Source organism: Triturus cristatus, chromosome 7 (genome assembly GCF_964204655.1).
Source record: "Triturus cristatus chromosome 7, aTriCri1.1, whole genome shotgun sequence".
Lineage (NCBI taxonomy): Eukaryota > Metazoa > Chordata > Amphibia > Caudata > Salamandridae > Triturus > Triturus cristatus.
Genome location: NC_140590.1, coordinates 722,782,853 through 722,806,583, shown reverse-complemented (window position 1 = coordinate 722,806,583; position 23,731 = coordinate 722,782,853). Strand labels below are relative to the sequence as shown.

Sequence of the window (23,731 nt, the reverse complement as noted above, 5' to 3'; positions counted from 1 at the left end):
AACCATGGAGAGGTTCAGCACCCAGATCCGCAACAGCTGAATCTGGCGATCTGGCTCCTGAAGTCCTAGAGTTTGGCTATCTCAACCTGCCACCTGACTGTATGGACATCATCAAGGAGGCCAGGAGACCCACTACCAGAGCTTGCTATGCAGCCAAATGGAAAAGGTTCGTCATTTATTGCGGTAATAATGACATCAACCCGCTGGACGCATCCATCCAAAACATCATCTGTTATCTCTTACACCTATATCGATGCAATCTGGCGTACACCTCTATACGTGTCCATTTGACCGCAATCTCAGCCTATCTGCAAACCAGGCAGCACCTCTCTCTATTCAGAGTGCCTGCCATCAAAGCATTCTTGGAAGGACTCAAACGAGTCATTCCACCAAGCCACCCACCGGCTCCAATGATGAACCTCAACTTGGTCCTCACACGCCTGATGGGTCCACCCTTTGAACCTCTACACTCATGCGAGATTCAATTCCTTACCTGGAAAGTGGCCTTCCTTGTAGCGATCACTTCCCTGAGAAGAGTTAGTGAACTCCAGGCACTAACCGTTCAAGAGCCATTTATACAGGTTCACACCAACAGGGTCGTACTACGTACCAACCCCAAATTCATGCCCAAAGTAATATCGCAGTTCCACATGAATCAGACTATTGAACTGCCAGTTTTCTTCCAAAACCCACAAACTGTTGCAGAAAGGGCACTACATACACTAGATGTGCGGAGGGCCCTCATGTACTACATCGATAGGACTAAACCCTTCAGGAAGACAAAACAACTGTTCGTTGCCTTTGCCCCACACCACAAAGGTAACGCCATCTCCAAAGCAGGGATAGCCAGATGGATAGTTAAGTGTATTCAAATCTGTTATCAAAAGGCAAAACGCTCATTAACTATTCCACCACGAGCCCACTCAACACGTAAGTTAGGGGCTTCCATGGCCTTCCTAGGAAATATTCCCCTGCATGATATATGCAGAGCAGCCACATGGTCCACTACACACACATTTACAAAACACTATTGCGTAGATGTGCAGTCAAAACAGCAGGCAGCTGTAGGACAGGCTGTTCTCAAAACACTTTTTCAGACCGCTGCAGCTGGCACGGGTAGCCGCCGCCAATAGAGGGCACTGCTATGTATTCTATGCACAGATATGAATTCAGCAGCCCACATGCCTCGAACTGAATATGCTACTTACCAGTATGCATCTGTTCTTGGCATGTAGGGCTGCTGACATTCATATCGCCCTCCCTCCTCCCCGGCGCCTGTCGCAGCTGCAGCTCTCAGAATTACTGCAAGCATGGTCATCACTTTCTGTATCTACTCCATCACTGCCACAATGGCGAAAAACAATCTGAGGATGGAGAGGATGCCCATGCGCACTGTAGTCCAGGGGAGGAGTCACCTATCCAAGGATACTTCGAAGACTCTTCCAGGACAACAACGTGCAAACATCCGGACCCAACACTAGGCGGCGATCTATGCACAGATATGAATGTCAGCAGCCCTACATGCCAAGAACAGATGCATACTGGTAAGTAGCATTTTCAATCCCTGCTCTGAAATCCAAATCCTCAGCCACCACTGAGAAAACTGCTCACAGGCTGCCACAGCACACAAGCAATGTCGTGCAACGAAAACATGATTCGGAACCCTCACCCTCCGGCTAGTGTCTGGAAGTTTGCCTTACAGCAGGGGCATCTCTATCCCTAAAACATTTCACTCTTCTATCTCGCCACGAAAAAAAGACTTGTTGTTTCGAAACTGAACCTTCCTCCAACAAAGACAAAGCTTTCTCCACTGAAATGCTTTGTTTTCGGTCCGAAACCTCCCCCGGAGCCAATCCTCGAGCATTTTCACCAAAAGCTTGATCTGAAACGAAAAACACTTCAAATTCAGCCTATAACAAAGAAAATTATGGCACAGCCACCAAAACAGCAAACTCCTAAAAAAGAGTTGAGTTTTGAGGCAGCTTTGGACATTCTTGTTCAAGAAAAGTAAAAAAAAAAATAAGGCTGCAACTAGCTCTTTGCACATTCCCAGTCCTTCTTCACCTGTACCACAATCAACACCTCCACCACCCACCCCACCACCTCACTCACCACAATTGTCTGAGACTGGTAATATGTCTCCTCAGTCAACAATAGATGAGGCATCAAGACATCCCAGATGACGCACAACCAGGGGATCCTTGGGAGGATTATAATATTGATCCTCATGTTGACACTGATCCTGATTTATACCCTAGCCATCCATCACCACCTGATGATGCATATGCTTTTTAGGATCTCGTAGTCAGAGCATCCTCTTCATCTGTTACCATCATATAAGGATTCAATAGACAAGGATTGCCTTTTTGAAAGTGCTTAGCAGTTTTAGCAGCACGTCTGCGCAGGGAAAACATTCATGCCTTCCCTTATCAATATGACTGGCTAATCAAAGCAAATACATTTATACTTTGCAAACGTAACACTCAAAAGAGCCTAGGTTTACTACATCAACTAGGGTTCACTGTCAACCTACATAAATCTCATGTACAGCCAGCTACAACTAAAACGTTTCTAGGGTTCACGCGCAACACAAATCTAGCATTGGCGTCCTCAAACACAGACAGAATATGCAATATACTAACATTAATTCAACAATTTCACACAGGAACTCACATTCCAGCCAAAATATTTCTCAGACATTTGGGTATGATGGCATCTTGTATTGACATATTCCCACATGCCAGACTCCACATGAGACCTCTACAATAATGTCTCTCCCAGCAATGGACTCCGTTACAAGGTCAACTTCATGATCTAGTGTTGGTAAACAGTCGTACGTATTTGTTGTAAATATTGGAAGATCCAATCCAGTTGCTGGTCCAACGAAGCAAGTACGTTATTAGTATAGGAAAGAGACCCCCACACCACAGTCCTGCCAGGCACAGAAGCAGAATGATCAACGCCTCAGACCCCACATTCTGAATATGACATAATACAGAATGTTGGCATGTCATAGTACAGAGTGCAGTATCAGTATAGCTGATGCTACCTTAGCATATTATAACACATCTCACTATCTTGGGGAACATGAAAACCAGAGTCAGTAGGACAAACACACAACCAGGGAACTCAGAGGACAAAAGACAAAGACACCACAAACACAGACAAGGTTGCGTATTAATGATGAAAGGGCACTCAAAAACTAGCACCTTACGTAAAACTGAAAACAGTGAAGAATCAAAAATTAAGTGCTAACATAATCTCCCAAATGGGCGGGAGGGTTCTTCACTCTCATCTCCCTCCTGACTTGGTGAAAACTCTTGACACCACTACTGTGTGGAACAACATGCTGTTGTGATCTATCAGTGGGAATGATGTCATCAGAATTACGTAACCCATCTACTCCTGAGACACTAGGAGTACTCTGAGGCATCTCACTTGTGATTTCACAATCATTCACAAATAACCAAGGTGAACACGACACCTCTTCATCACAACCAGAACTCCTCAGCACCTTTCCCTGTCTCTGGTACAGAGCTATCCTTCTGAGATTCCAGGTTTAGCCATTTTCCATTTTCACCCGATTTCCACTCACCTCATGAACTCTATATGGACACGGAATTTGGTCCAGTGTCTTTTTTCCTTCGTGTTATGCCAATGTGACCTTAATGACAAGGAGAAATGATTTTACTTCTTAAATTGCGTGGAGGAATAACCTAGTCTTCTCTTACAACAAACATGCCATCAACTCCTAATTCTTCCCTAACTTCCCAAAATGCTTTTTGTTCACAAAGCAGTTCGGATTAACACAACCCCAACCATTTTGAATTTTGGTCTTGACAAGATGAGTTTCATCCTCCTCTTGAGCTTTTTCCCATTCCTCTTTTTGTAAGGCTTTTTCCTCATTTTTCGAACAAATACCTGCAACACACACATCATTCCAAGTACTAGCATCCACTTCTCTAAGAGGAAGAGACATTCTACTAAAAAAACCAGCAGTGACATTCTTTTTCCCCAGAACGTATTGTACATCATAAATAAAATCTTGTAAACGCATTGAGAGTCTGGCAGTTCTTGCTGACGCCCTTGATAAACCATCAGTAGTAAGCAATTTAGTTAGAGGCTTATGATCAGCGCAAACAGTAAACCTCCTCCCCCACAAAAATTTCCAATAATGCTCCAGAGCCCATACACAGGCCAACATATCTCTCTTAATAACAGAGTACTTTTGTTCCGTAGGGGAAAGTGACCTAGAGGCGAATGCTATAACATTTTCTGCACCACGGTCATCAATTTGAGTGAGTACGCTGCCCAAACCCTTGCCACTAGCATCTGTAGTGACAAAGGTTGTAGCAGTGGGGTTAAAAGCTTGTATCTTAGGCACTTTACTGATGGCACACTTAGTATCAAGAAAAGCATTTAGACATGCGTTAGTCCACTCAAATTTGGATTTGTTCTTTAACATGGAACGCATTTAATGGGTTCTTTCTAAAAAAAAAAATCAACAAATTTTGGATAGAATTCTGCCAAACCGAAAAATGGGCGCAGCTCATCCTTGCTCTGTTTGTTGATTGCTTCTACAAGTTTCTCCTTGGGTTTAATAACTTTCTCACTAATTTCATGCCCCATTGAAGTGACTTTCCTTTCAGCAAAGTTACATTTAGTCATCTCAGCAGTTAAACTCTTCTTAGACAGAATTTTAAGTACCTTTCTCAAAATTTCATTGTGATGTTGTTTAATTTTACCCATAATCAAGATTTCATCTTGAAAAAATATCACCTCTTTTAAATCACTGAAAAGTTTAAACATGAGTCTTTGGAAAACGGCTGCTGCGGCCGCTAAACCAAACGGCGTGCATTTGAATTGGTAGCATCCAAAGGGTGTGCAAAGAGCTGTAAGATGTTTACACTTTTTATTTAAAACAACCTGGTGATAAGCAGCAGACTTATTTCTTGTTGGAATTTCTTGTTAATGTTAACATTTTGTTGATGCGTGGAAGAGGCCACTGATCCACAATGATGTTATCATTGAGCCCTCTGAAATCCACACATAGACACACCTTGCCATTGGCATGTCTGTCTACAAATATGGAGATACCCATTCAGAGGCTTCTATGGGCTCTATTATACCAGCATACAGCAATTTTTTTAATTCTGACTTCATCTCTAACGATGAAGGAAATGTTGCGTGCTTTGTGAATTTTTTGTGTGGCATTTTGTTTTAATCTAATAATATGAGTGAAACCCTTTAATTTTCTGATTTTACCATTGAAGACAGCTAGAAATTATTGTAAAACCCAGTTCTTGGTGTCTTCTCTTTCACAAGCCCATAATATTTGCTCTGGACTATTGGCATCTAGGATAATCTTAAGGTTTTTTTTATCTTTCCAGCCCAAAACTGAGGGTCCCTCTTTAGCTACGTTCAACTTGCAAAAGGCATGTCTACTTTTGAATCTGAAAACAAGTTGCCTGAAGCCAATGACCTCTATCTTCTCTCCAGTATAACTCTCAGGACAATTATCAGAAGATTCCTATTGATCCCCACCACACCAACAAAGAGTTTTACCCATATACTCTCTGCAATTATGGTGTAGGGAGAACCTGAGTCCGCTGCCACTTATAAAGATACACCACCGAAGGAAACCCAGCAAAGGGGTTTACTTTCACTTTGACTCAAAATATTTTACATTTTGTTTTTCTCTTTGTACTTTGTGTTATCACCCGTGAGGGTCTCAAGGTGCTGGGGGGGAATGTGGGTTGGTAGCAGCTCTGGTCAGTCGAAGAGCCAGGTCATGAGGGTCTTCCTGAAGATGTGCAGAGTGGGTACATGTCTGATGTTGATTGGGAGATCGTTCCAGGTCTTTGCTATGACGTAGGAGAAGGCTCTTACACCTGTTCTGGCTCTGCAGATGATGTGCGGGGTTTCAGCGACGGCGAGGTCGGCCAATCGGAGGTTTGTCTTGGGTACGTGGAAGGCAATTCTTTCGTTGAGATATTGGGGTCCGATGTTGGGGAGGCATTTGGATGCGTGGGTGAGGATCTTGAAAGTTACTCTCTTCCCAACGGGGAGCCAGTGGAGATCTCGTAAGTGTGGGGTGATGTGTTTGTGTCGGGGGACTCAGAGGACAAGTCTGGCTGCGGTGTTCTGTATGGTCTGGAGCTGGTGGAGCATAGATTTGTTGATCCCGGCATAGAGGGCATTTCCGTAGTCTAATCTGCTGGTTATGAGTGCGTGGGTGACAGCCTTTCTTGATTCGGGGGATCCATTTGAAGGGCTTGCGAAAGGATGAGGAGGGTGTTGAAGCAGGTGGAGGCAACGGCGTTGATCTGTCGGGGCATGGAGAGGTAGGAGTCGAGTATAATGCAGAGGTTCCAGGCATGGTCCGTGGGTGTGGGAGGGATGCTGAGGGCGGTGAGCCACCAGGTCGGGGTAGTGGTGATATTCCTCATGAATGCGACTTCCACCCACTTGTACTTGGCATCGACTAGTACAGCTGCAAACCTGTCTTGCTCAGATAGAAAGGAAAATGGCCCTATGAAGTTAAGAAGCTTTCTCCCACACTTCCTTAGCTTCAGAAACATGCTGCTCCTCCTGTAAACATCCAACACCCACTCTGAGACGTTTTTCAGATTCCTTGCACACTGCACAACACACAATCCATTCTTTTAATTTCTGCATCCATGAGTGGCCACCAAAATCTCTTTCGGACCCTCTTGGTGTTCAAAGTCTGTCCCAAATGTCCCTCATCGGCCAAACTGATGAGATGTGACCGTAAAGAGATGGGAGGCACAAACTTTTCAATCCTTATCAACAAACAATCACCAAAAACCGACAACTCATCAACCACCTTAAAGAATGGTCTTACAGTATTGGGAAGGACACTTTCCCTTCTGAGTGCCCCCTTCATCATATTCAAAACCCTCTGAAGAATGACATCCTTCACCATGGCACTCATCCACTCACCTTTGGAAATGGAAGCCCCCATACCCTCAGTAACATCTTCCACACTCGCAACAACTTCTTCTGTAACCACCTCAGAAAGTTCTGCAGTTTAAACAGCCACTAAATCTTTCCATCCAGGGACATATTCAATACGACAATCATAGTCTTGCAACCTGACAGCCAACCTCGCCAACCGTCCTGAGCAGTTCTTGCTTCCACCTAGCCCCAAAAAGTAAGAGTTTGTGGTCCGTCCTGATAACAAACACCCCTCCCCACAAGAACACTCTAAAGTATGTAGCAGCTCTTGCAACAGCTAAAGCTTCATGCTCAATAACTGAATAGTTAAGCTCTGTGTTAATGACCGTGAGGCAAATGCTACAGTCTTCTCCTCCTTGCCATGCACCTGGGACAAAACAGCCCAAATCACCACCGCACGGGCGTCCACATTGACAATGCTCTTTAGGGAATTTTGGAAAGGTGCAAGGACACCAGCATAAGCAATATTGTTTTCAATGCAAGAAAAGCCCTTTTTTGTTGTTCACCCCAAAAAATGTCCTACCCATCATCCACTCCCTGAGGGGTTCAGTTTTAAGTGCAATATGTTGCACAAACTTGGAGTATTACTGCCCTGATCCCATGAAGGATCGGAGAGCATCTCTGTCGAGAGGGGCTTCCACATTAACAATCGCACTCACCAGTTTCATTTTGGGATTTATCCCACTCCTAGTGACCATGTAGCCCAAATATTACACCTCTCGCACCTGGAAAACGCACTGTGTAATGTCAAACCGGCCTTTCTGATGAGAGTTATGACTTCACTCAATACACAGTTGTGTTCCCCCTCATTTTTCCCATACACTAGGATATCATCCTGGAACACAATGCCATTACTGAGCCCAGACAAAATTCCAGTCATCAACTGGAACACACTCGCTGCTGAACATAACCCAAACGGAAGTCTGCAGAATTGGTACCCTCTTAGGTAATAAAAGATTTAAGATGCCTTGAGTGTGGATAGATTTTAACCTGATAAGCACTCCTCAGGTCAATTTTAGAAAAGAACATTCCCCCAGACAACATCAAAATAAATTCATTAATATTGGGCAATGGGAAATTGCCCATAACAACATTTTGGTTAAGGCTTCGGAGGTCCACACAAAACTGAAGAGACCCATCAGGTTTTTTGGTGATAACCACTGGAGACAACCACTCCGTGGCCTCGACCTTCTCCATTACACCATCCGCCAAGAGTTGCTGGATAACCTTCTTGACTTCCTCCCTTGCAGCCATGGGTGTCCGCCTGCTTGATGTTTGATGGGAACAGCACTATCTTTCATCTTGATTTTGTGCATATAGTTCTTGAATTCTCCCAAACAGTCTTCAAAAACTTCTCTATGATCAGCCAACAAGCTTTCCAGGTCTTACGTTTCCAACACCATGACATGATTATCAGCTCTGGGGTTGACAGTGATGCACAGTCAAAATGGTGCAACCAACCTAAAATCGGGGGTCCTTCAGGTGCCACATAGAAATCGTTGCGTAAAGAGAAACCGTGTCCACCACCAGAGAAACAATTTCCCCATTGACTTCAAAGTCAGCTCTAGGAAGAGATAGTCTTCGCTTGTGGTCGTGGCTGTCCGACAAATCTTCATCCTGAACCATGAGCACTCTGTAGCCTGATTTCTCATTCTTCACCAAGGCAACTCTCTTCTCTCGCACTTTGCACATAGGCAGTAAGTGCCTCTTTTTTCCACACCAGCGACAATCCTTACCCAAAGCAAAACATTGCTTTGAGTCTACCCGGTGATAATTTCTACTGCATCTAAAACAGACACGAGATGGCTTGCCATTCACAGGTGAAGAGTTATTCCAATTCACAGTTTTGGTTGAACTCTCTGCAGCTTGTTGGGATTTTCCTCTTACAGCACTGACCTGATCACAATCCTCCACTAGAGCTGTAAGTTCTAAAACTTTGTTGTCAGGATTAGAAATTCTCATTTCCCGCATACATTTTTCGGACTCTTCCACCACCTTTGCAATAGCCTCCTTCAAAGTGAGATTTACTGTTGCCGTGGACGATCAGTTGGTCCCTAATCATTTTCTTCCGTCATTTGTCTGAATTGGCACTTGGCAGACAACTCTCTCAATTTTGCGACAAAATTATCAATAGTTTCTGAAGACCGTTGGGGCTGTGTGTATAAATGTATGGCATTGCATTACCACATTCACTTGTTTGGCAAACCTGGTTTGCAATTGCTGCACGGCCTCCTTGTATACATCAGCAATTGTATCACCTGGAGCATCACAAGCAGGAGGTAACTACTTGAACACATGCTGACCCTCCTTTCCCAGAGATCCCACCAGTAGATAATTTTTCCTTACAGCTGGAAACCTGGCACCATCCAGGGCCAAAATATAGTTTTTGAAACAATCCACCCAATCTTCCCATTCAATTGGAGGTTCACCTGGCAACATCAGAAAAGGTGGTCGTGTAACAATTGCTGTGCTCACATCCATTGTGGGAATTCTTCAAATGTGAAGAAAAGAAAATTATGCTGCAAGGTGCACTTAACTCTTTAAGCACAAGGTAGTAGTGTTTCCCAAGGAAACAACAAATTGCAGGCTAAGTTTGACAGCACAACAGCCAGCCAATGAGTCACCAGTTACCCAATAAGCTTGTAATGGAAGGACCAGAGAGCCCGTCCTCGCCCCTAACCAAAGAGAATTCAGGGAACAAGTTCAATTAATTTGCAACAGAATGGGCTATACCATCACTCCGCCTCTGCTGTGTTTCTTCGGCTGAATGTTCCCTCCAAGACTCCTCTCAAAAGTCGAGAGTGCTTCCAATGCGTTCACATTGTCCCCCGCAGCCTCCCACCAGTACAGCAAGTAAGCCAGCGCTGATTCTTATCCTCGTGCCGTGCTCTGTTCACAACTGGGCAAGCGTAGTTTCTTTATTATGCAGCGTCATGAACATTCTTTCGCGGCTGCCCGCAAGACAGTTCTGCGCGTGCCAACTTCGCCGCTCTCGCAGAGTGGCCTTACGGTGCCGATATCACACCGCGCCCACACGGTGACAAAAGGGAAGAACTAACTTTGTGCCAGTCCACTTAACCAGAGCCAAAGTAAAGCACTGACCTTGTGCCTGTCCGCTTAACCGCAGCATCTTTTCACTGTTGCACTGTAAACCTGGAAAACTCAGTTGATGCCCGTTCAACTGCCAACCGCCAGCTTAATCTCGTAGTAAGCTCAGCAGAGGTCTCGATTCAATCCTCCGTAGTGCGTGTGTGCCCAGCCATGTAATCGTTCTGCAATGGTGGAATTCACAAAATCTATCCAAAGGGGGGCTGTTTCAAGACCCAGTTCCACAATATTCTTACTATTGAGGGACTATGGGATTCCAAACACAAGAATCTCCATATCAATCACCTAGAGCTGCAAGCTGTTCATCCTGCGTTCAAAGACTTCCTAATTCACATACAACACAAAGTTGTTCTTATGCCAACAGATAGTATGACAATATTGTATTATTTACAAAAACGGGGGGCGGAGGGGGACAAATTGTCTCCAATTATCACTTAGGTCAGAAAATATTAAAGTTAGCAATACACCACAACATTAATCTATGAGCAGAACATGTCCCAGGAACAAGCAATCCGTTTGGGGACTTTCTGAGTAGATCACAAGAAATCCATGAATAGAAAAATTCACCCTGATGTTCTTCAACCATACTTTCACAAATTGGGTTTCCCAGAGATAGACCTGTTAGCAAGAAAAGAAAAAGCAAAATGCCCACACTTTGCAAACAGATACCACCACCATCGGTCTAAAGGCAATGCTCAATGGATGAACAGGTCAGGGATATTTAGATACGCTTTTACCAACACTACTTCCATTAGTGGTCTGGAAACTCAGGCCTACATCACTCACCATAATACTAATAGCTCCCACATGGGCTTGACAACCGTGGTTCTCAATACTCATGGAACTATCTCTAGTCCCACACGAGAAACTTCACCTCAACCTGGACCTTCTCATTCTGAACCATGGAACATTAATTCTTCAGTCCCAAAGAAATGAATCTAGCAATTTGGCTCCTGAAGTCTTAGAGTTTCGATATTTAAATTTGCGTCAAGACTGTATGAACATTCTTAAAGAAGCTTGTAAAGCAACGACAAGGCAATGTTATACAGCAAAATGGAAATGTTTTGTTAAATTCTGTCACAAACAAAACATTAATCCTCTTCAAGCAAAGGTACAAACACTTATTGTATACCTATTGCATTTACAAACTGCTGAATTAGCATATACTTCTATAAGATTACATCTTGCAGCTATTTCCGCATTTCTCCAGAACAGACAACACATATCAGTGTTTAAAAGTAAAGGCTTTCATGGAGGGACTTAAAAGAATAATTCCCCCTAGACTTCCATCTGCCCCAGCATTGAATTTAAACATTGCCCTAACAAGATTAATGGGTTCTCCTTTTGAACCATTACATTCTTGTCAGTTGCAATATCTTTCATGAAAACTTGCTTTTTGAATTGCTATTACTCTGCTTAGAAGAGTTAGTGAAATTCAGGCATTAACTCTAAAAGAACCCTTCTTTTAGCTACTCAAGGACAGGGTAGTGCTTAGAACTAACTCCAAATTTCTACCAAAAGTAGTTTCAAGTTTTTATATTTATCAATCCATTGATTTACCTGTGTTTTTCCCACTACCTGTCACAGTTGCAGAAAGGACATAACATACTTAAGATGTAAAAAGAGCATTAATGTATTACATTGACAGGACTAAATCATTTTGGAAAACTAAACAATTGTTTGTTGCCTTTGCACCTCCTCGTTCAGGGAAAGGAATTTCTAAATCAGGCATTTTAAGATAGATAGTTAAATGCATACAGACATGCCAAAAGCCGACTCCACTCTAAAAATTGGAGCTTCTATGGCTTTTTTAGAAAATCTTTCTCTTGCTGATCTTTGCAAAGCAGCAATATGGTCTAATCCACACAACTTCACAAAACGTTATTGTGTGGATGTATTGCACGCCAACATGCCAATGTTGGTCAGGCAGTACTGAAGATTCTTATTCAGACAACTGCAACCCCCACAAGTTAACCTCTACCTAGGGAGAGGGACTACATTACAGCTATTCAAAGCATAATCCGTTCGAGGCACACATGCCTCGAACGGATTATGCTACTTACCCTGTAAGCATCTGTTCTTTGCATGTAGTGCTGTAGATTCACATGTGCCATCCCTCCTCCCCTAATTCTTGTGTAGGTTGCAGTTCATATACTTTATCTCATACTAATGCATGGCCATCTCAATGCTTACATACACAACATTCTCACCTACCCATGGCAAAATAATTTGAAGGTGGCATCGATGACCATGCGCAGTATTCCCAAGAGGAGGAGTCACACAGCCTTGTGACTCGAAGAAAACTTCTTGGAACAAAAACAACTTGAAATCATCCGAGCCTAACACTAGATGGCAGACTTATTCAAAGCATGTGAATCTACAGCGCTACATACCAAGAACAGATGCTTACAGGGTAAGAAACATAATCCTTCCAAACAGTTGTGGATCTCCTGAGGGACAGATTATAAACCACTTGTATAATATAATAGTTAAAAGTGATAGCAGGGATATCCTCAATTATCTAAGGGGTCCTTATGGGTAGGTGTGTACAAATCACACCTTAATTCACTTTTAGTGTTTCTCTTTCTCCAGGTTCTGGATGTCTTTGCTGCTGTTGCGTGTGTCGAGATGCTGGAAGTGCATGTGTTGCATCCAAGCCCTCAGCAGTGGTTGCGGCTTGTGAAAAACCTCCAAATGCCCCTGGAAGTGATCTGCACCAGAAGCAACTTACAGGGTCAAGCCATGAGATGGCTTCAGGAAGTCAGGTAAGCATCATTAACTCAATCTTGTTTACACATCTTTGCGGTGTTATCTCTCTCTCCTGCACCCTTAGGCCTCTATTATCCACCTCTTTTCCTACCTTACTATGAGCAGGTATATATGCTTCTCCCCTCTACTTTATGATTATGACCTGTTCACATTGCTTATTCCCAATACTGACCTCTTCTGTTTACCTCTCTAGGATGGGGTGGAATTGCATTTTCTCCATGGCGTTGTTTGTGGAACATGTGCTGCTGGGAGTGGAAACTCGTGAACCTGAGCTGCTCAAACTTGTGAAAGAACACACTATCATGCTGGGCAAGGTAATAATCATAAAGTGGAGTTTTGCTATAGAACTGCCTAGCTTCAGAAAATCCTATCTCAAAACAGATTTCATTCTTCCAGTATTAGAACAATAGTGGCAGATTTTGATATTGACACAGTGCTCCTTATCTTCAACTCTGTCTACAAAATGAGTGCAATTTATTCCATATTTTGCATTACACGCTCAGCGCAGTACAAAGTCTCCATCAGAAATGTTAAATAGTCATGCCTGTTAATTTATCCAAACTACTGATGCCAAGGTTACATACCGATTGTGTAACTTAGTTGTTGTTTTGCAGTGCCTTTCACGCTTGCTTAAGGAGCACATGAAAATGTGAAATTAGCATCTCCAAATGTACCTATGGTTGATATGCACACATCATGTGTATCACATTTTTACTCCAAACTAACTCTGAACCAGCCATGTTGCTGTTCTTCACAAAAATAACATTGTAACAATAGGTTTGTAGGAGTGTAGTTGTACGTTGGATGCTGTTTTCAGTCCAATTTTCTAGTGTTGGGCTGAAAACATTAGAGGTTCTCTTCATGCGAAGGAGGAGTTTCGGTTTTGAGATGTCTCGTACCTATGCCAGAAATTCTCATAGCACCAGAACACCCATCCTGCATCAGATTTCTTTTTTCCCACCTGCGGGTTCTGATTTGATCTTAAGTGTGCAGCTAAATTGCATACTATATTCTACATTTCCACACTGCAGGGTGAAAACCATCAAGTGAATCTTGCAACCTTGGCCTGTTATAGGACCGAATTGTCAGACTACCCTGGTGCCAGGTTTCATGAGAATGACTTGTTTGTGCAGAGGATATGAAAAGTGGGTATTTTCAGTTCTGCCCCTTTTGCAATAATAAATTCCCTCAGTCGGACTGTTTGCTGAACTGTATCCTCTGTCCACTGAGAAGCCACAGCCGGTCTTCAGATTGTAACGCTTTCGTGAAGAATACCATTTAGTACTGGCACGATCAAGGGTGGACACATTACTCTATGATGCAGCTCCAAGACTACCAAGTCATTTTCCATTGCTGTACCTGTAGAAGTCTACTCTACAGGGGATGCCTCTCTGATAGCCAAGAGACCACACAGGAGTGAATTACGACATATATGTATCTCCAATATCAAAGAAGACTCTCAAGGGCCCTCTGAAAATTGCCAACCAGGACGAAGACCAAACCTCGGATTTTGACCACTGACAGCTAGGGCTGGGTGCTCCCCCTAAGGCCATTGGCAGACACTGCTTCTCCATCCACCAGCGTCCCTCAGTTAGAGGTTCGACTTCTAACCTAGCCTTATTTCTATACAAAGAAACAGATTGGAGAACACCTGACTGAAAAAACACCTTTAAAAAATACTCACTGTTCAGAAAATGCACTCCAATGTTGAGATTATTCAGCGTCGAACGCCATTTTCAATGCACAAACGCCTTTGGGCCAATACCAAGAGGCTCAAGTCCCCAAAAGGTTGACGAGCTACCTTTGATGCAAAAACAAGTTTTGAAGTGGAGCACAACCTTGACATCCATCACTTCACCTTTTTCTCTGGAAGAGGGTGAATAGCTTAACAGTAGGCAGCACACCATTTATATCGACCAAGACAGTTGTCATATTCTCATATGGCCCCTTTATCTGCATGTACCACATATAATGAAGAATCTAACATTTGAGGAGCGTGTTTCTGGGGAACTAAGAGCTTATCCTAGTCTTAAAAATACAAAAGCTGAAACTGTCTTGCGTCCATACAGCCTGTCTCCCACATGATTCTGACTCAAACCAGGATACTTCATCTGATCCATTGCCACCTTAGGAGGAACCAGGGCCACTAATGAACAAAGCAACGCTGGGCATGGTTATAGGATGGATCACTATGTCAAACCCTTAAAAACCATATCCCGTCAAAGCTTCACTGTCGGATGAAACATCTTCATATCATTTTGTCTTAGTGAGAGCAACGACTCACCACAATGTATGTATTGAGAAGAGGATGAGCTCTTAATCAAAACCCTTTCAAAACTGAGTACACTATTTGGTTTCTCGCTATGTTCAAGGCAATGCCTTGTTGCTTTTTCACAGCCCGACCAGGCAACCCCATCCAAAAGTCTGGAATAGCATGGTGGATTCTAAGGTGCATCCTAAGTTGTTATGCTAAAGTTGGGCCTTAATTCTTACTCCAAGCCTCGGACTTCCCCTTCTTTAAAAAAGGGGGGGCATCATGGCATTTATAGGTAATATCCCTTTAACAGATGTCTGCAAAACTAGTACTTGGTCTAAATTAGCCACACATTCACTAAACATTATTGCGTGAACATTCATGTTGTTTAGAAGTGGTACAAACTGTCTTAAAACTTCAGTTTCACACATCTCCCATTCCTGCTTGCTAGACACTATTTCCAGGGTAGAGGCACTGTTTTTCAGTTTAGCCAAAGTAGGCGATCTACAGCTACACAGTGAGTTGGGGGTTCGTTTAAACTTCCTCTTCAAGCTTTAATTTTTAAAGTTAAGTAAAGCACTGCAATTTGAGAATGATAGATAAGGTGCAGTTGGTGTCAGGGAGAGGTGTTGTGGCAGATACGTTCTAGCTTGGTATGAGGAATTGGAGATTTTTTTTCTTTAAACATATTTTATTAGGTTTTCAAGGTACATAATGAGCCATAGCCCGCTGTAAACATGTTGAGCATCGGATAATTCCAAAGTACCTGCGTCTATAAGAAACTCCTGCAAAATATGCAGGCAAAACAATGCAAACATGACTCAGAGCATTTTAAACCCCACAAAATAGATTAAATCAGGATGTATTCAACCACAAATAACAGTATGATAGTGTCTGGACAATTCAGGGACTGGACTTTCATGATGGAGCCATTCTATAAAGGGTCCATGTGCGGTAGCGGTGGTAACTATTCCTCGGTAAATCGCCCATCTGGACCATATTTTCCTGTGTTCCTGGAGGAATTGGAAATTTTTTTATCTGAAAGAGGTTTGTGTTGTCAAAGCTGATAGCTCCTTTCTATGACCTTTAAGCTTAGCTCTCTGTATGGAACATTTGCTCTGTACGGGCCATTTTAGGTGGGCAGAGGCATTTTCACAGTATTGTAGTTCGCAATTTTTGCTTGTAGGAGGAGTTATTGAACTGAGTTATTGCATTCACACTTCTTTATATTGCTTTCAGACTTGCATTCACCCATTTATTGCAACGGTGGAAAAGTAACATTCTGTGTTATTACTTGTTAGACCTGGCACCATTGGCGTGGGTCTCCCTTCCATTTTTCGCTCTGGGTGCTGTGCCACTGCCATTCAGTGCCACAGCGCGAATGCTCCCTGTGTAAATATGACGTGTGAATTGGTTTATCCATGATTGGCTTATTTGGTTTACCCGTTAGTCCCTAGTAGCGGGGACGGTGTGTGCCCAGAGCTGGTAAACCACATGCTGCTGGGTGGCCTGCAGCGCTGGTTTGCGCCACCCACAGAAGCAGCTTGTAAAGTGTGTCTCAGACCTGCCACTGCAGAGTCTGTGTGCAGTCCAGGACTGCCATCTTGGCTGTGAAGTGCACCCACTTCCCAGCCCCTGAACCTTCCTTTGGCATCATGTGAGTCACCCCTATGGTAGGGTGCATTGTATGTGTAAGATAGGACATGCCCTGATGTGTGTAGCATGTCCTGGTAGTGAATTGCACCCAATTTCGTTTTTCACTACTGTAAGGCTACCTGTTCTCCATAGGCCAGAATGGGAGGTTCGACTATTACATTCTATAGTCCTAACTGACCCAAAGAACGTGGTAGAAAAACGAATTTAGTATGCCTGAGCTCAGAATATTAAAATACATCTTTTAGTGAAGTTTATTTTTATATTCTGTGTTTGAAAATACCACTTTTAGAAAGTAGGTATTTTCTTTCCTAAGCCTTCCAGTGTGCTCTGCTGTTATGTGTATTGGCTGTCTGGTTTTGGAGGGACAGGGCAGGCTGAGTCAGACCTGGGTTGAATAGAGAGATCTGCATTGGAGTTTGGGGAGGGATAGCTCCTTGACCTGAATAGGGCTGTGCCTGGCAGGGTGAATGCTGGCTCCACCTCCCACTGTGCGTCTGATGGCAGACCCCCTCTTTCTGAAAGGAAGGATGCAGCCTGGTAAACAAAGTGCTCCAGGACTGGGCAGAACTGGTTCTGGCTGGGTTCAGTGACTTGAAGCTTCTGAGAACAAAGACTTTTGGGGTATAAATATCTGTGCTGAAACCCCTACAATTGGTATTGCTCCTAGACAACAAGAAGTACCTCTGTCCGTGTAACTGAAGGAATCTGCAGGAGGTGACTGTCCTTGTGTGCTGTTTCTTGGATTGGCCTGCAGTGGTTACTACTGGACTTGGAAGAAGAGGAAAAGGAATTTGAAGAGAACTTTTATATCTGAAAGAAACACGTTAGTTAGATTCCTCACCTTAGAATATCCCCAGGCGTCAGACTGGATCCGGAAGATTTTTCGTCAGCAATACCCCTTGCGCGTCGCTAGGCGTCGTCTGCGGCTCCGCGTCCGTCGTCGGCGTCGTGCGCCGGGATGACGTCGTCGGAGTACTTAGACGCCGCCCTCGCGCGCTGACGTCAGTTCTTCTTTTTTCCGCGCCAGTAAGCGCAGATCCGGGAGAGCTACCCCTTTTAGTCTTTTTTGACTAAATCTTTTTGATCATTTTTGATCCTTGTCTGTCGACATCTGGTGCCGGTAGGATGCCTGGGTTCAAGGCTTGCGAAGATTGTCATCGACTGATGTCGGTGACCGATCACCACCGCCGGTGCCTCTACTGCTTAGGCCTCGACCACGACGCGGAGTCGTGCAACGACTGTCAGGCCCTGACTTCGAAGGCTAGGCGGGAGCGGTACCGCAAGCTTCTCGAGCTTCGCCACTCGGCTCCGCGTCGTGCGCGATCCCGGTCCAGGAGGAGGTCCAAGGATCGCTCGCGGAGCCCTAGCCGACGCCACCATCGCTCGTCGGGCTCCAAGTCGTCGGGTAAGTCCAAACACTCTAAGAAGTCCAAGCGGCGACATCGCTCTTCGGACTCCCCTCGCCGGTCGCGCGACTCGGCCGAGGGTCCTAGTGGTTCCACCCCCGCGGCTCCGGCGGAGCCGCAGGCGCCGCGTACGCCCCCATACCTTCCGGTCCCTGGGGCTGACGCGGCGCCGGCGGAGATCAGTGCCTTCCTCTCGGCCATGAGGAGCCTGGCCCCGCCGTCGACGCCCGCTGGCGCGCCTTCGGGCCCCGCGGACTCGACTGGGGGACCTCGCGTGCCGGCGGCTCCGGCCCCGGCGCCGTCGACGACTCCGGTCTCGACGCCGCAGGTCCCCGCGGGGCCCTTGCATGGGCCCCAGTCGACGCCGGTTGACCTTGTCACTCCTCCACCGGCGCCGACGCCTGAACCACCGACGCCGTCACCGGCGCCGCCGACGCCTGTGACGCCGACGCCCCGGTTTAGCCCTCATCCGGACCCGACGCCGGCACGGCGTCCGCCGACGCCGCATCCGACGCCGCTTGAGACTTACCATCTCTACAGTCCGGTTCCGATCATTCCTCCTGTTTATCAGGAATCGGAAGAAGGGGGCGACTGGGAGGGGTTCGAGGACCCTCTGGCTGTTCAGTCACAGCTTTCTCAGGACTGGGCAGATGAACTGGGGGAGGCCAGCGGGCTGGACACCTCGCCAGACGCTGGATTCACTTCTCCTCCGACCGTGGCTTCGGAGGAGGGTGCAGCATTTTCTGTGGTGCTGCGCAAGGCGGCTGAGGCCCTTGGGCTCGAGTTGCCTGCCGTGGCTGTGAGGACCAACATCCTCACTGAGGTGCTTCAAACCTCAGCAAGCTCCACTGAGCCTCTGCTGCCGTTCAACGAGGCCCTCACTGACGTTCTGCAGGGCACCTGGTCCAAGCCCTCCACAGTTCCTCCTGTGGATAGGAACGTTGCCAGGCGCCACCGCCCTGCTCCGGGCGACCCCAGTTTCCTGTCCCAACACCCCACCCCCGAGAGTCTGGTTATCCAGGCCTCTACTTCCCAATCCTCCTTCCCGACCGCTCCGCCGGACCGGGATTCCAAGAGACTCGGGCAGTTTGGCAAGAAACTGTTCTCGTCCCTTAGTTTGGGCCTGCGGTCCTTAAATACCGCCTGTCTCTTGGACCGTTATTCCCATTCCCTGTGGGATACGGTGGAGGACGTGCTGCCCCTGTGTCCAGAGGAGGTCCGGACGCGTCTTACCCAGGCTTTGGCCGATGGGAGGGATGCAGCACGGCACGCCATACGATGTGGGCTTGACACCACGGATTCGCTAGGTCGGGCGATTTCCACCACGGTGGCGCTCCGCCGCCACGCCTGGATGCGGTCCACGTCATTTTCCGGGGATGTCCAGAACACCCTCATGGACATGCCCTTTGATGGCACTCGCCTGTTTGGTGAGAAGGCGGACAGTGCGCTGAACCGCTTTAAGGACTCCCGGGCTACGGCCAAGTCCTTGGGCCTCTCGGCTCCGCGGGCGCACACCTCCGCTTTTCGCCCCTTTCGTGGCCAAGGAAGGGGCGCCTCCTCACGTCCGCAAAGCCACCAGCCGCAGAACCAACCTGCGCGCGGTCGCGGACGTGGCTTCCGCCGTGGCGGAAATGGAGGCCGACGTGGTCAGCCCACATCCACCCCGGCAGCACCCGCTTTAAAGCCTTCCTAGTCCGAGCTTTCAGGCCCATACCACGCCAGTGGGCGGCAGAGTTCGCCATCACCTGCTCCACTGTCGGTCCATAACATCGGACAGGTGGGTGCTGCAAATAGTCCGAAGGGGCTACTCCCTCCCCTTCGAGACGACCCCTCCAGCCATGCCACCGCAGCACCACCGTATCTCGGGGGATCATTTGGATCTTCTCCGCGAGGAAGTTTCGGCTCTCTTGGCCAAGGGGGCCGTCGAGCGCGTTCCGAGTCCAGAAGTAGGTCGTGGTTGTTATTCCCACTACTTTCTGGTTCCCAAGAAGGGCAAGGGGGGCCTGCGCCCTATCTTGGACCTCCGGAACGTCAATGCCTTCCTCCGAAAGGAAAGGTTCAAGATGCTAACGTTGGCTCAGGTTTTAGCTGCCCTAGACCCTGGAGACTGGATGGTAGCGTTGGACTTGCAGGACGCATATTTCCATATCCCCGTCCTGCCGGCCCACCGGCGTTACCTGCGGTTCACGGTGGGCCAAGAGCACTTTCAGTTTACCGTGCTCCCCTTCGGCCTCACCAGTGCCCCTCGGGTGTTCACGAAAGTGATGGCGGTGGTCGCAGCTCATCTGCGCAGATCAGGGGTTCCAGTCTTCCCCTATCTCGACGACCGGTTGTTGAAGGCGGGCTCGCCCCAGGCAGTCGTCTCCCACCTCCAGACTACGGCGGATCTCCTGCATTTGCTGGGGTTTTCCATCAACGTGCCGAAGTCACACCTGAGTCCCTCTCAGAAGCTCCTCTTCATCGGAGCGGTTCTCGATTCGGCGCAGTTCCGGGTCCATCCACCGGAACAGCGGGTCCGGGATATACAGGCTCTGATTCCCATCTTTCGGCCTCTATCCCGGGTTTCGGTCAGGCTAGTGTTGCGGCTTCTGGGGCTGATGGCCTCCTGCATCCTACTAGTGCATCACGCCAGGCGGCGCATGCGGGCTCTGCAGTGGGACCTGAAGTTTCAGTGGGCCCAGCATCACGGCAACCTGTCCGACCATGTCTTGATCTCGGAGGGCACTGCACAGCAGTTGCAGTGGTGGCTCACGGACCGCGAGTGGGTCAAGGGCAAGAGCCTCTCCCTTCCCCAACCGGAGCATGTCGTAGTGACGGATGCGTCCCTCCTGGGATGGGGTGGCCATATGGGAGAGGCGGAGATCAGAGGCCTCTGGTCTCCGGCGGAGTCTCGTCTCCACATCAACCTGTTGGCGTTGAGAGCGATCCGGCTTGCACTGAAAGCCTTCCTTCCCTCTGTCAGGGGAAGTGTCGTGCAGGTGTTCACGGACAACACCACCGCCATGTGGTATTGCAACAAACAGGGCGGGGTGGGGTCGTGGACCCTTTGTCAGGAGGCTCTGCGCCTCTGGACATGGCTGGAACACCAGGGAGTCACCCTAGTGGTTCAACATCTGGCGGGCTCTCTGAACGCCAGAGCAGACGAACTCAGCCGCCGGTGCATGATGGATCACGAATGGCGTCTGAACTCCGAAGTGGCGCAAGGTCTCTTTCAGCAGTGGGGAGAGCCTTGGTTAGATCTATTCGCCACCGAAGAGAACGCGCAATGTCAGCAGTTCTGCGCGTTGGAATTTCCAAGGCGGCACTCGCTCGGCGACGCTTTTCGTCACGAGTGGAGTTGCGGTCTGTTGTACGCCTTTCCGCCTATACCACTTCTGCCCAGAGTGCTGAAGAAGATCAGGCACGACCGGGCCCAAGTCATCTTGGTGGCTCCGGATTGGGCACGAAGATACTGGTATCCCGAGCTACTCAGTATGTTGACCGATCCCCCGATACGTCTGCCCCTTCGGGAGGATCTTCTGTCGCAGCAGCAGGGGACGGTCCTCCACCCGAACCTGTCCAGCCTCCACCTCCATGCGTGGAGATTGAGCGGCGGCAGTTGATGCCATTTGCCTTGCCTCCTGAAGTCTGTGATGTCATTCTGGCAGCCAGGCGTCCCTCCACAAAGACGGTATACGCCTGCCGGTGGAACAAATTTGTGGCATGGTGCACAGCACAGGCTGTGGATCCCCTTTCCGCCCCTCTTTCTGAGGTTCTCCTCTTCCTTCTTTCTCTGGCCCGGCAGGGCTCTGCCCTGGGCACCCTGAAAGGTTATCTTGCTGCCATCTGCGCCTTCTTGCGGCTTCCTGATCAGCCTTCTCTTTTCAAGTCCCCTGTGGTTACACGCTTTCTCAAAGGCATTACACACACGTTCCCTCCTGTCCCTTTTGTAATGCCTCAGTGGGACTTGAATCTGGTTTTGACATTCCTGATGTGCGCTCCCTTTGAGCCTCTTCACAATTGCCCTCTTCGTCTTCTAACTCTAAAGACTGCTTTTCTGGTAGCCATCACCTCGGCTAGACGGGTGAGTGAGCTCCAGGCTTTATCTTCAAAGCCTCCTTTTCTATCTGTTCATCCGGACAAGGTTGTCCTTCGGCCTCGTCCCTCCTTTCTTCCTAAAGTGGTGACTCCATTTCACCTTGGGCAGTCTGTCACCTTGCCCACCTTCTTTCCGCCTCCGCATCCTTCCAAAGAGGAAGAGAGGCTCCACCGTCTGGACCCAAAACGTGCGCTCTCCTTTTATCTGGACCGCACAAAACAGTTCCGGGTGGACGACCAGCTTTTTGTTGGGTACGTGGGCGCTAAGAAGGGGAAAGCTGTGCACAAACGAACCATCTCTCGGTGGGTCGTTTTGTGTATAAAAATCTGCTATTCCTTGGCTAAAAAGGACCCTCCTGTTGGGCTGCGCGCCCATTCTACTCGGGCCACGGCGGCTACTACTGCCTTGTGACGGGGAGTCCCTTTGCAGGACATCTGTCAGGCGGCGACGTGGGCTTCGCTACACACGTTTGCCAGGCATTATTGCCTTGACAGCCAAGTCCGGAGGGATGGCTTTTTTGGCCGTTCTGTCCTCCAGGACTTTCTGGTGTGATCTTGGTTCGCAGACCCACCACCGGGGATGGTATTGCTTGGGTATCTATTCTAAGGTGAGGAATCTAACTAACGTGTTTCTTTCAGATGAACAAGTTACTAACCTTCGGTAACGATGTATCTGTAAGAAACATTAGTTAGTTAGATTCCTCACCGACCCTCCCATCCTCCCCGTTCTGCGAACTGACATCTAGGGTTAAGGTTGTCCTTTCAGGCCCCTAGATTTTATTTTTGGCACCAGTGTCGGTCTTTGCATGGCTCTGCGTTCCTGGCGCGGAAGGCTATGTACAAGAACTGACGTCAGCGCGCGAGGGCGGCGTCTAAGTACTCCGACGACGTCATCCCGGCGCACGACGCCGACGACGGACGCGGAGCCGCAGACGACGCCTAGCGACGCGCAAGGGGTATTGCTGACGAAAAATCTTCCGGATCCAGTCTGACGCCTGGGGATATTCTAAGGTGAGGAATCTAACTAACTAATGTTTCTTACAGATACATCGTTACCGAAGGTTAGTAACTTGTTCTTCAACTTGCTAAAGCAATCACCCAAGGGCTAGAAGAGAGCTAGCCTCCTGCTGGAGTCTCAGGCACATCAAACTCCTCCACCAGCCTCCGGTTTCCTCCCAGCGAGGATTTCTATCTGCAGATGAGGCTCCTGTGAGTTCCAAGGCCGCTAGTTCTACTACAGAGTAGAGAGTGCTGAAAATCGGCGCTAACGCCCATTTGCGAGCCGCCGCAGTTGAAGCGCGTATGAAAAATCATCGTGCTGCTGCCGCTGAGTGCTCGCGACCGAAGATCATCGCATCGCATATTTGCGGGCTGCCAAAGACGTGAAAAGTTTTCGTCAGCAGTACCCCTGCGCGTCGGTAGGCGTCGTCGTACATCACTGGCATCGTAGCCGCCGAGATGACGTCGTCAGAGCTACTTAGAC

General features: G+C 47.5%; 1 protein-coding gene across 2 annotated transcripts in view; it reads left to right on the top strand.

Moving 5' to 3' along the window:
- The window catches only part of RNF213 (ring finger protein 213), a 2,329,248-nt gene that overhangs the window by 1,636,600 nt on the left and 668,917 nt on the right, over positions 1-23,731 (top strand). For both annotated transcript variants that reach the window (XM_085617427.1, XM_085617426.1), the window contains exons 39-40: positions 12,679-12,851; positions 13,049-13,169. In XM_085617427.1, coding sequence (XP_085473553.1) covers positions 12,679-12,851; positions 13,049-13,169 — 294 coding nt within the window. The remainder of the gene's footprint in view (positions 1-12,678; positions 12,852-13,048; positions 13,170-23,731) is intronic.